General features: G+C 41.2%; 2 protein-coding genes across 3 annotated transcripts in view; one reads left to right on the top strand and one right to left on the bottom strand.

Moving 5' to 3' along the window:
* Positions 1-744: 744 nt before the first annotated feature.
* wipi2 (WD repeat domain, phosphoinositide interacting 2) lies at positions 745-5,743 on the bottom strand. Of its 2 annotated transcripts, none has more exons than XM_022757013.1 (12): positions 5,540-5,743; positions 4,656-4,738; positions 3,970-4,139; positions 3,723-3,819; positions 3,148-3,245; positions 2,781-2,873; positions 2,550-2,620; positions 2,026-2,139; positions 1,712-1,876; positions 1,358-1,465; positions 1,165-1,262; positions 745-1,078 (listed from the first exon to the last, which is right to left on the bottom strand). In XM_022757013.1, the coding sequence occupies exons 1-12, from the start codon at positions 5,611-5,613 to the stop codon at positions 966-968; spliced, it is 1,284 nt and encodes a 427-aa protein (XP_022612734.1). In that variant the 5' UTR covers positions 5,614-5,743; the 3' UTR covers positions 745-965. The 2 variants fall into 2 exon arrangements, with proteins under 2 accessions (XP_022612734.1, XP_022612735.1); XM_022757014.1 differs by having other exon boundaries at positions 2,032-2,139.
* Positions 5,744-10,149: 4,406 nt separating this feature from the next.
* Positions 10,150-11,692, top strand: part of LOC111230323 (monocyte to macrophage differentiation factor 2-like) — an 11,846-nt gene continuing 10,303 nt past the window's right edge. Inside the window, exon 1 of the mRNA XM_022757017.1 lies at positions 10,150-10,515. Within this exon, the coding sequence (XP_022612738.1) occupies positions 10,487-10,515 (29 nt within the window). The 5' untranslated portion in view covers positions 10,150-10,486. The remainder of the gene's footprint in view (positions 10,516-11,692) is intronic.

Here is an 11,692-nt window from a genome sequence, read left to right as displayed (position 1 = left end):
ATGAGGTAAACGTGAGCGCGGACGAGTGGAGGCTAATTACTCACTGTTTAGCTAATGTACATGCCCAGCGAACACACACAAATGAGGTCTCAGCCATGAGCGCGTGCACACGCACACACACACACACACACTAACACTCACTCTCTCGTACTCACACACACACCTCTGCCTTAAGCCAGAAGCTTCTTCCACATCACTATTTTCAAGCTGAAACGCGACCGACGCCAAACTTTTCGCGGGACAGTGAGAGAGGAAGAGGTTAGAAAAGATGGTACACACCCTCCATTAAGATCCAACAACTGAAAATAAGATTTTTATAAAAGCCAATGCAAAGAGATCCCTCTCTCTCTCTCCCTCTCTCTCTCTCTCTCTCTCTCTCAGACAGGAGACACCACGACTCTGGGGCAGAGAGGCACTTACACAATCACTTTCATTTTACACAGTGCTTGCGTCTGTGTGTGTGTGTGTGTGTGTGTGTATGTATGTATGTATGTATGTATGTATGTATGTATGTATGTATGTATGTATGTGTGTGTGTGTGTGTGTGTGTGTGTGCGTGTGCGTGTGCGTGTCTTAATTGGAGACACAGCTACATTTCTTTTTTTCTTTTGTTTTGTTGATCAAATGATCAATACACACACACAGATGCTCATTTTCACATTGGAGCATGTTTGTAGCGGTTGGCACGTGTACATGCAAAGCTTCAGTCGGGCCTGCGCAGGCACGACTGAGGGGGGCGGGCAGGGGTGAGGGGGCGGGGGAGGGAAGGAGGGGAGAAAAAAGACGGACATGGATGTGAACAGACGAACGCACAGACTGACTGACAGACAGGCTCTTGAACGCTTTGAGCGTTTTAAAAAAACACCCCCTGGTCTTTGATCCTGCCCCTGCCCCCCCATGTGTCACATGTTCATAGCAGCACCAGAGGAGCCCTCTGATTGGTGGGTACGGCCGTTCGCAGTTCGTCAGTCAGTTTCAAGGATGAGCGGCGGTTGCTCGTTCTCTTCCTCCAAGCGCAAGTCATTGAGGTCATCTTCGAGGCCCGCCCCCCCCACAGCGCCCTGCTCTTCGCAGTAACCTAGGCAACGAGAAGTGAAAGGTCAAATATTGAATCTAAAATCTTTGTTTACATTCTACTTTTAAAACTGCATCTGTCTGACTTACCTTTAGTGACTGCAGCACTATAGGTTTGGGCCACAAGTGGGCGGTCATGTGACCCCTGCTCAAGGATCTCATTGGGTGCTTCAGCGCTGCCGTCTAACCTGGGGTCAATCACAAGCACAGATTCAGTAAAAGAAACTATTAACTGTGTGTGTGTGAGTGTGTGTGTGTGTGTGTGTGTGTGTGTGTGTATCACCTGTGCTGCTTCATAAGTGTGCATTCCCCTCCCTCCTGTGGATCCAGGTTGTAGAGATACAGGTAACCATCAGCTGCTGCAACCAACAATCTGGGAATCTTCTGAATCCTGATTTAAAACAATGTAAAACAAAAGTTCACAAACAAAAAAAAAAAAAAAGACTTGATCAACAACCAGAACCAAAATAAAAGATAATTTAGTTTTTCATCTTAATAAATGAATCAAAACCAAATCAACTTTATACATCAGATGCTAATTAGCAGCAAAATGCGAAACTGAATAAGAAGTGCAACACAAATTTCCATGACTTGTCTGTGTATGTGAACGCAGCGCAGACAGCAGACGGGCACTCACACAGCTAAGGCGCAGATGTTCTTGTGTCCGCAGAAGGGCAGGCGAACGGTGGCGAAGGCTCGGCCCTGGGTGAACATCTCCGTGACCTGGGAAGGCAGGTAGGTGGTGGACGCCATCAGGACCTTGCCCAGATACCCTCCCCATGTGGTGGGCTCCTCCGCAGGCCTACACACAAACACACACACACACACACACACACATAGAATTTGAGAAGACTGTGTTTCTCTGTTTAACATGATAATAATCAAGTAGGAAAACCCAGCCGAGCTGCCTCAGGAGAGTCTTTAAGATCTGGCAGACAGAATGATACATACACATACTTCTCCTTCTGCGTTTCTAACTTGAAGATGTGGACCGTCTCTGTGTTGCTGGAGGCCGACAGGTACAGGCCCTCCATACTGAACGCCAACGAGCAAATGCTCACACACCTAAGAGATGAAGCACAGAAACATGTACAACAGTCGCACAGAGCAGCAGTTGAACCTACAGAATCACGCCAGTCCATCACTTATCTACTTATGTTTTAAATATATGATTATATCAAGTCATCATCCTGTTTTTTATCAATTACTTTAAATTATTTTAGACAGCTTTTTCTCATTTTTACTGAACTTCATCATCACTGTTCTCTCCCTCCACTTTTAAACTTGTTCGTCCTCAATTTTTATCTCGTCTTGTAAAGCACTTTGTACCTGTGTTTTCACACGTGCTGTATAGATAAAGCTTATCATTATCATTATTATTATTATTATTATTATTATTATCATCATCACAGTAAAACCACTTTCATTTCTGAAAACCCAGAACCGTAGCGAGTCAATCATCAAATCCGCTCTACCTCTTGACTCCTCGCCGAAACTCAAAGAGCTTCTGTCCCTCTGGGATTGAGAAGACACGAATGACTGTGCCCTGGGAGGAAGTGAAAGAAAACAGATATACAGAAGATGATAACACTTGAAAAGGAACCAAACGACGAGGATCAGCATTTACTCAGGCGGAAAACAAAACAAAACAAAATCAAACACAAATCAGCCACTTAGATAACAGCAGTGCTAACAACTGTCCTAACCTTCTCTGAGGCTGTGGCCAGTTTGGTTCCACTGGCATCGAAAGCCAGCGCCGCTAACGGGCTGTCGTGGGCTGGAATCATATTAGCCGCTCGCTGGAAAAAACCCAAAAACACACCCTCGTTAGAGATGTGCTTCTTTAGAAACAGAGTCGTAATGAACAAGATTTAGCTTTGGCTCTTTTCCAACAGGAAACTCAATAGTCATTATCCAACACAATAAGCAGCAGAAACAATGCCTCGGCTACAACATGCAGGTGTTTGTGAACCATTACAAACATGATGAGATAAGAGCTGAGGAGAGAGAACATATTAAACCTCAGGACTTTATTACAGGCAGAGGGCTTTGCTGTACTTTGTGTTCACCTACCAGGTTGACTGTGTCAAACACCTGAACTTCTCCTATTGTAGCGCTGCCTGGATACGCCAGGTAGCAGTTATCATTACTGATGGAAAGGGCGCACAGTCCTGGAGAAAACGTGTAAACAAATGGAAACTAATTAACAAGAGACTGATAAAACAGATCGCAGCAGAACCACATTTATCTGAACTTGAAAATCTGTGAAACCGAAACTGATAAAAAAACAAATAAATGGCATACACTGAGAGACTGCAATAACCACAAGATCTGTAATAGTTCTGGCAGCATCGGCTTTCTTTCTTTTGTTCTGCAGTTAGCAGTGGGAGATTACAGCAGCAGCCAGCACAGAGATAATGATGAACAGGCTGGAAAACAACACGGCTAACTGTAAATAAACTAAGAAAAATGAAAGAGAAACCAAAAACCTGAAAAACCTGAAGAAAGCATCATCCCCGTTTTCACTGTGTGTGCATATACTGTATAAGGAAAAACCCCCTTCCTTGTATTTCCTTTTCCCCCTTTGAGCACTGTACTACTGTATACCATACTATGTTGAGATGATACTCGTCATTGTGCAGACTCACCTGAAGGGTTGGGTGGAGTCTCTCTGATGGTGTGAAGCACTTTCATGTCTCGGATGTTGTGAATGTACAGCGACTCCTCCAGACACACGATCAGCCTCTGCAGAGGATCCACATCAACAACACCACCGACGACATCACGGTCAAAGACAGAACACCACACAGACGTTTTGCTGCACTGATTCATTAGCCGACCGGGACACGAGACGGGGCGAGACAGACAGGTATTTCTGTGCCCTCGTCTTCCTACCTGTCTGTTGAGTTTGACGGCCAGTATGGTGTTGGAATAGGAGTAGTTGCAGATCTCGGTTCCCTTCTTGAAGTGACAGACTTTGAGTTTCCTGGGGGCCTTCAGGCTGACGATGGCCACCAGGCTGCTGGAGAACAGACGCTCCACGATACACACATCCTCCGTGTCCGCTGCAGACACACACACACACACACACACACACACACACACACACACACACACACACACACAAAAATAATCACTTCGCACCTCTCATCTTTTTTTAGCTGCCTTACTGTGATTCGTGTGGTAGTCATTTTTAACTGTTAAGGGAGTGACACAGTGCAAATGAAAGCATCACATGATCCCATCTAACAGCACATTTAGGGAAGTAAGCTGATTCCTTGACAAAAGTACATGCATGGGTGCATATTGAGGATGTAGCAGAGAACATACTATAATGTATATAAATCCAATAATGAGGGGGAAGCTTGATGTTAAAGAATAGAAGAAAAGTGCTGACAAACTTAATTAATATTTAAAGTAATAGCAATCCTCTAATGGTGCTGTGATTGTGTTCTGTGTAGACAGCAAGCATTAAACACAATAACTCAGAAAACATGACTAAGCAATAATATTACAGAGCAGTAACACAGTTATTGAAGAACAATACACGGTTTACTAACAAGTGGGTAGAAAATACTTACTACATTCATATATCTGCTCCAATTTGTCCACAGAGGACAGGGAGAAAAACTTGTATCCTGATTTGGTGCCAACAGCTAAGGACCTATTTACATAAAAGAAACACGACAACAGCAGCATTGGTCAAGCATTGCATCAGCGAAATATCACACCCGTACACACTGAATACTGATGGACTCAAGTGTCATTATTACACAGGCCTTTCAGACTAGACCCTGGAGGGATCAGCCTGGTTAATATCAGTGATCTCGGTCTCGTCACAGGACTGGAGATGTTTTGCAATAGCACCAGGCCTCTGTGGTGTACAGCGGCCACCAGTAAATTTAACGGAATAACCCGTGCGTTACAAAGGTATTTCTACATGTTATTGAGTCTGTAGGACAATAAAAGGCAGTGCCCCGGTTTGAGACCGTTACAGCTTTGTCAAACTGTCCTCCTCCTGTAGCGCCAGTCCTGGAAAATGTCAGCCGGACAACATTAGCGTTCAAACCAACCAGAATGACTTTGACTTCGGCTAAATCCATCTGTAATCAATATACTGATCATAACAAATTTCACCTCTGACACCCGAGAAGTTACATGACACCTAACCTACATGTGTATTGTGGCTAAAGTTAGCCTCGGACCACACAACATCACGTTAGCTAGAAAGCTATGCTCGTGACGGCTGAAATAAAACATATCTGCACATTTCCATTAGCTAGCTAACATCTGCGTGTCTCGGTAGCAATTTCTAACGTGAGAAACCACATCCAGGCTTTTTCACATCGAGCCCTGTCATCCCGTAAGACGCCCAAACAAGTCCACACTGAGCTAGCTACCGACAGCTAGCTTGACAGCAAAGGCCATCGGATCCCCCAGACACTCTCCCCCGGCCCTGCCTTACGTGTTGTCCTGGTTAAAGTTGGCGAAGAGGAGCTGGCTGCCGCCAGCATCCCCGCTCTGACTAGCCAAGTTCATGAGCTCGGCAACATCGACATATAAAGCTCCGGTAGAAATAGCAGCAGTCGGGCTGGGATTACAACTGTGGTGAGGACCAGAAGTGTGGAGCTTCACGGAGCCATCTCTCTTCCCTGGCCCTACTGTAGTGATTGTTGTTGTTTTTCATAGAGGCTGTTGCTCCCCCTTACTGCGCATGCTCCGAGGACGCAGCGTGAGGCACCTTTAAAGAGACAGGACAGTTTTTCTACGCGCGCTGTCCAGGTGAGGATGGTGAACACATAACATGTAATTCAATATAAGTGGGAGTAGTATTTCTGTTTCCGATGTCTCGGTTCTACGGAGGAGAGGAAGCACGAGCTGACACAGCTCTCCTCCGCTGTACAGTTACTACTCATGATTTGATCTAACAGCGCCCCCCACCGTCAATATGAGCAAACATCATTTAAAATGAATGGTGTTAAAGATATTATATTTACTGAACATATGCAGGATAAGATAATACAGACCAGCTGTGGTGGAGGAATTATTCAAATCAATTTAATAAAAGTACCAATCACTTTTTTCAAAAGGTGTATTACAAGTAAACGTCCTGTATTGAAAGTGTAAAGTACAGTGAGAAAAATGTAATATTAAGTATTAAAAATTGAAGAATTCAATGCAGAAAATTTGTGAAATTTTCACTGCTGGGTGTGATGGTGCTCATTCTTAGCTATTTTTAATAAGGTTGCAATTAATGGTTGTTTACATTATGGATTAATCTGCTGATTATTTTCTCAATTAATCAAATGTTTGGTTTATAAAAATTTATAGTGATACTATAGCTTTATAGTTCATAATCCTGTCTTGTCCAACCAAGAGTCCAAACCTCAAAAAAAAATTTTAAATAAATTGAAATGACTCTTTAGCAGAAAATTCTCACATTTAAAAAATCTCAGCTTTGCACCAAAATTTACTTAAACAGCTATCAAAATGGTTTCCAATTAATATTCTGTCTATCAGTTGATTGATTAATTGACTACTTGTTTATGCATTGTATATGTATATCCTGTTGGGTAGTTGGATTTTTAACAAAGCATCATATTTTATAAGATCTTCATATATTTTGTACGTAAAAATCATAATCGACAAAGTAACTGCTGACTAAAGGTGTCACATACTGTGTACATAGTGCTGTAGAAAGAACAATATTTCCCTCTGAAATGTAATGAAGTAGAAGTATAAAGTAACATTAAAGGAAAATACTGTACAAGTGCAAAGGCTACAAATTAAAAAACATATATTTTATAGAGTAGTAAAACTCTCTCTCTAAATATATATAGTTTTATATGTATTATAAATTTATAGATATAATAATTTAATCTAACTTTCAAGATTTCTGCAACAACAAATATTCATAACAAACTGAATCTATATTGTGTGCTTTATTATCCCTGTGTACTGTTATGACTCTTGACAAACCTACTGTATGTAAAGCAAAAAGCACCTGTAAGACCTGCACATGGTAAAATCACATTTGTCAAAAAAATATTTATTCATGTTGAGTATAGGGGTGTATATTACACTCTATATTAAACCATATATGATAGATAGGCCTACAGGTACAGTTTGCCACATAAATAGTGTAATATTTGAACAAAACAAATATTTCTGCTACATATTAGCACACATTGTTTTTTAATACATGTGAAAAACATATTAAATCAAAATCTATGTCCCAATATATCAAAGTTCATATGCAGTATGTCGATGTACAGTATTGAATGTGTAACATTTTTATCTGTCAGTTGCATATAATTGGTATGGTGTTAAAATGAATACCAAAAATTACAAAAAATTAAGATATTAGGGTAAATAATTCTATTAAATTGCCTTTATTTCATAATTTCTGTGAACACCATCTATTCATTTCAACATCACTGTTGTTCACGGGCCCCATATCGACGATCCTCTGACTGGCCTGTCTCTGAGCACGAGCTCGACAACTTATACAATAACAACTCTGGCGGCTGGAGCAACAAGATCTGGGGCGTGGGATGAGAGGGAAACGATGAGTGTAATTTGGGATGTGAGTCACAGGTCTCATCTGCGTGCGTTAGTTTCAGGGCAATTTCAGGTGTAAGTCTGAGCATGTCACACCGCATTCGTGACTGATAAAAATTCTTGACGTGGATATAGAAACTTAAAGCTGGGCAGTTAAGACGAGGCTGCCCTGAGACAGGCTGTGCAGACAGCTGCGGCTCATCCTGTGTGTGGATCTCACAGAACAAAAGAAGGATGTGGAGCAGAAACACTGTCAGCTACTTGGCACAAGCATAAAAAGGCAAGAAAAAGACAAAGCAACAAACCTGAGAAAACCAAACGACACTGAGAAGAAATCAGTCCACCATGATGAACCTTCACCCTAATGAACGCTCCTGTTGTCCTCACAAACAATGATGTTAAGCTGTATGTGACATTAATATACATTTCTCTTTCAGAAGACATGGCTCCACTTCATGCCTCCATTTATCTCTCTGTGTCGCTGAACTTCATTTTGCAGATCCACTCATGCTTCTCTTCAAACACACGCACACACACACACACACGTGTACGCACGCACGCACACGCGCACACACACACACACACACACACTGAATGGAAAATTAAATATTGTCAAACAATAACAGTGTCCACCAGAAGCCCTTTGTGGCAACGTGCAGCAGCTGCATGAAACAGAACAGACACATTATGCAAACACACAGACCTCCAATGATTTCCCTCTCTTTCAACAAAACATGTTACACATTTACCACTGTGGCTGAGTTTAGAGATAACATTCAAAATATCAATGACAGTGGCCAGATGAGCACATGTGTACAGGTAAATAATATGCACCTGACAGTGTGTGTGTGTGTGTGTGTGTGTTTCAAACATGTATATTGACTTCATATTAAATCTTTTTTAAGTGACCAATAGAGGCTATAAGAAAAATTGGACATGCTATTTTATATATATATTATATTACATATTTTTTTCATGTTGTCATTGGATAAAAAAAATCCTTAAAATAATATAAAACATATTTCTCAGCACATTTGCTGTCTGTTATCATCATAGCATCTTATCATCAACATCAACATTTGTCTCTTAAGTGATTCTAAAGGTGAGTAATTGGCCTCACTATCTGTTTCCCACACCTCACCTCTGTCCGTCCGTCCGTCCGTCTGTCTATCATGTTTGTGTGGAAGCTTCGGCTTGTGTAAACCAAAGGCCAGTACACGGTGCGTTGGCCCTCTGCCTGTGCTGACAGACCTCTGGAGGAGAGGCGGCCGCTCAGACCCTGACAACAGTAAACTGATCCAGAGGACACAGCTGACACAGAATCACAGAGACATGGGGGCAAACACAGATCTTAAACGCTCTGATTAGCAAAATGATTCCAAAGTGGACGCATGGATGGAGTCACTGTGGTGATTTTACAGATGACATTTAAACAGAAATGTGTAGTGGATCTTGAGCAACAACTTATATGTAAATAATGTTTGTCGTTTTTATCTGCACAGTACCAAGGTCATTGTCATTACTAATACCTGCTTTGTACAGGGATGTTTTAACCCTCTGGAGTCCATTTTGATGATTTCTTTATGCATTCATTTCTGTCACACACATTTTAAACCGTCCCGAGCCCACATGCATTGTTTCCCTTTTTCACAAACTTCACTGTAAGTCTGACAAATTATAAACTGCTAGGACTCCAAGATAGAAGAAATATAATAGTGAAAGTGAAAATGTTCATATCTTTAGTTGTAATCAAAATTTTCTTATAGAGAAGCTGGAAATTGTAAAAAGTATTGTTTTACTATTTGTACACACCAATCTAAGAAACGAAACTATAATACTGTCTATTTCCATGGAAGGGATTTAATTTCCACTCATTGTTGTGCCTTTTTCACTAAAATGATAAATCACGTGGAAAATATGAACAATTCAGACTCTGTGCAGTTGTTTATGAAAGTCCCACATCATCACTTTCCACTGATTTCTTCAGCGTGTCTCTACATGATATAAGAAGTTGTGTAACTGTAAATAAAACAGTGGCCACAGACGGACTCCAGAGGGTTAAGTAGCATAATTAAAAAAAAAAATCAAAATAAAAAAAATATATATTTCTAGTGTGGAGTTTCTGTGTGAGTAATGTGGTGACCTTGGACTTCTAGAGTCATGTCTACAGCCCTGTGTCAGACTGAAACTCATTTCTCACCTTTCACACATGCATTCCTTTCCATTGTGTTGTTTTTCTCTCCTCTGTTTATAAAAGTTACAACTTTCACTTTTTCTTACCCTGTGTGCTCCCCTCACGTTCACATGTCACACGCCAGTTGAAAATAAAAATGACTGAGAAAAAACTGTGTGAGAGTGTGTGTTGTTGTGTGTGTTGTTGTGTGTGTGTGTGTGTGTTGTGTTGTGGGGAGGGGTTGCTGTTTGCTGCTGTGTTATCATCAGACAGGAGAGGGGAAAGGGGAGGGGAGGCGAGAGGAGGGGTTACAAGCTCAGTCCCGCGGAACATCCTGCAAACACATCTGAGACTCGGAACAAAACTCTACATAGTTCCCCGCTCACCGCGAGCCGCGGCGCACATCGCCTCCTCTCCGCCGGATGGCTCGCTGTTTGATCCCCGGACCAAAGCTCCGACACCGCGGTCAAAAGTCGTTGAGTTGCTGTTGGTGAATAGTTGACCGACTCCGCAGGTCGTTGCCCCCGCTGGACTTATGTGTTTATGTTTGGACGCGCGGCGGTGGGACATCCGGAATGGGGGATCCGTAGGAGGGGACGACGCTCGCTGGTGTGCCGCTGTCTGTAGATAGAGCGCGAGCGCACCAACGCGTTAGCGCGCACGCGACCTACGCACGAGATGGACTTGAAGAGGACGAAGTTTGGAAGGTAATTTAAAAAAAAAAAAAAAAAAAAAAAAATCTTGTCAGGAGAGTTTGACCGCGAATATCTGGCACCATATTTTTTTCATGAGTGTGTGACAGACTCCGGGCATCCATGCGCAGTGACGGGCTGGCACAGGGACAACCAGAAGGATGTTATAGATTAGTTTGTGTGTGTGTGCGTGCGTGCGTGTGTGTGTGTGTGTGAGAGAGAGAGAGAGAGAGAGATACCATTTATCTTGCTGTTCTCGTGGATAAAGACTGAAAAGAGCTGAACGATTTGCAGAGTTGTTCCCTGGAAAAAATATCAATAAATATGAAATGATTTATTACTAAAAAATACATCCACGCGGCCTATTTGTAAAATAAGCAGTCAGACAGGATTACATATTGCTGTGATGCTAATCACATGTTGCAGCTGGGTGCATGAAAACTTGTTAGCATGAGAGGATAGTTAAGGAAAAGTAGCCTAATGGATAAACAGCTGAAATAATGAAAACTAATAAATAAACCGTTGAATTAGGTAGCTAGAAGCATAGATATCTACTTTATATAGTTAGCTAAAAGTAGCTAAACGTAATTGATAAACAACAAATTTAGCAAAAAAGAAAAAAGAAAACACTTGAAAGTGTTAGCTAAAAGTAATGAATAAACACACAGGTAAAAGTAAGATAGTTTGATAAAAGTAATGGGTAAACATCTGAAATAGTTAGCTAAAAGCATTTACACCCATTTGAAATAGTTAGCGAGTAATGAACAAGCAGTTAGCTAAAATTAATGAACAGCAATATAGATAAAATTAATTTATAAACAGCTGAAATAGTTAGCTAAACGCATAGAAAACTACTGAATGGTTAGCTAAAAGTAATAAGCAGTTAGCTAAAATGAGTGAACAGCAAGATAGATAAAAGTAATTAAACAGCTTAAAATAGTTAGCTAAAAGCATAGATAACTACTGAATGGTTAGCTAAAAGTAATTAGCAGTTAGCTAAAATGAGTGAACAGCATGATAGATAAAAGTAATTTATAAACAGCTAAAATAGTTAGCTAAAAGCATAGATAACTACTGAATGGTTAGCTAAAAGTAATTAGCAGTTAGCTAAAATAGTAATAAGCAGTTAGCTAAAATGAATGAAAAGCAAGATAGTTAACAGTAATGAATAAACAGAAAACAAAAGAAAGCA

Source organism: Seriola dumerili, unplaced genomic scaffold (genome assembly GCF_002260705.1).
Source record: "Seriola dumerili isolate Sdu_G_001 unplaced genomic scaffold, Sdu_1.0 BDQW01000262.1, whole genome shotgun sequence".
In the NCBI taxonomy this organism is placed as follows: domain Eukaryota; kingdom Metazoa; phylum Chordata; class Actinopteri; order Carangiformes; family Carangidae; genus Seriola; species Seriola dumerili.
This window is presented reverse-complemented; position numbering and strand designations above follow the sequence as displayed.

Bases quoted from the DNA above. Each gene is read 5' to 3' on its own strand.
- wipi2 (XM_022757013.1), bottom strand. From the start codon at position 5,613: ATGAACTTGGCTAGTCAGAGCGGGGATGCTGGCGGCAGCCAGCTCCTC. The intron at 3,820-3,969 runs GTAGGAAGACGA...GATCCTCTGCAG, and splicing joins CCGTCAAACTCAACAGACAG to AGGCTGATCGTGTGTCTGGA. The intron at 2,874-3,147 runs GTAGGTGAACAC...GGTTTTTTCCAG, and splicing joins TGTTTGACACAGTCAACCTG to CGAGCGGCTAATATGATTCC.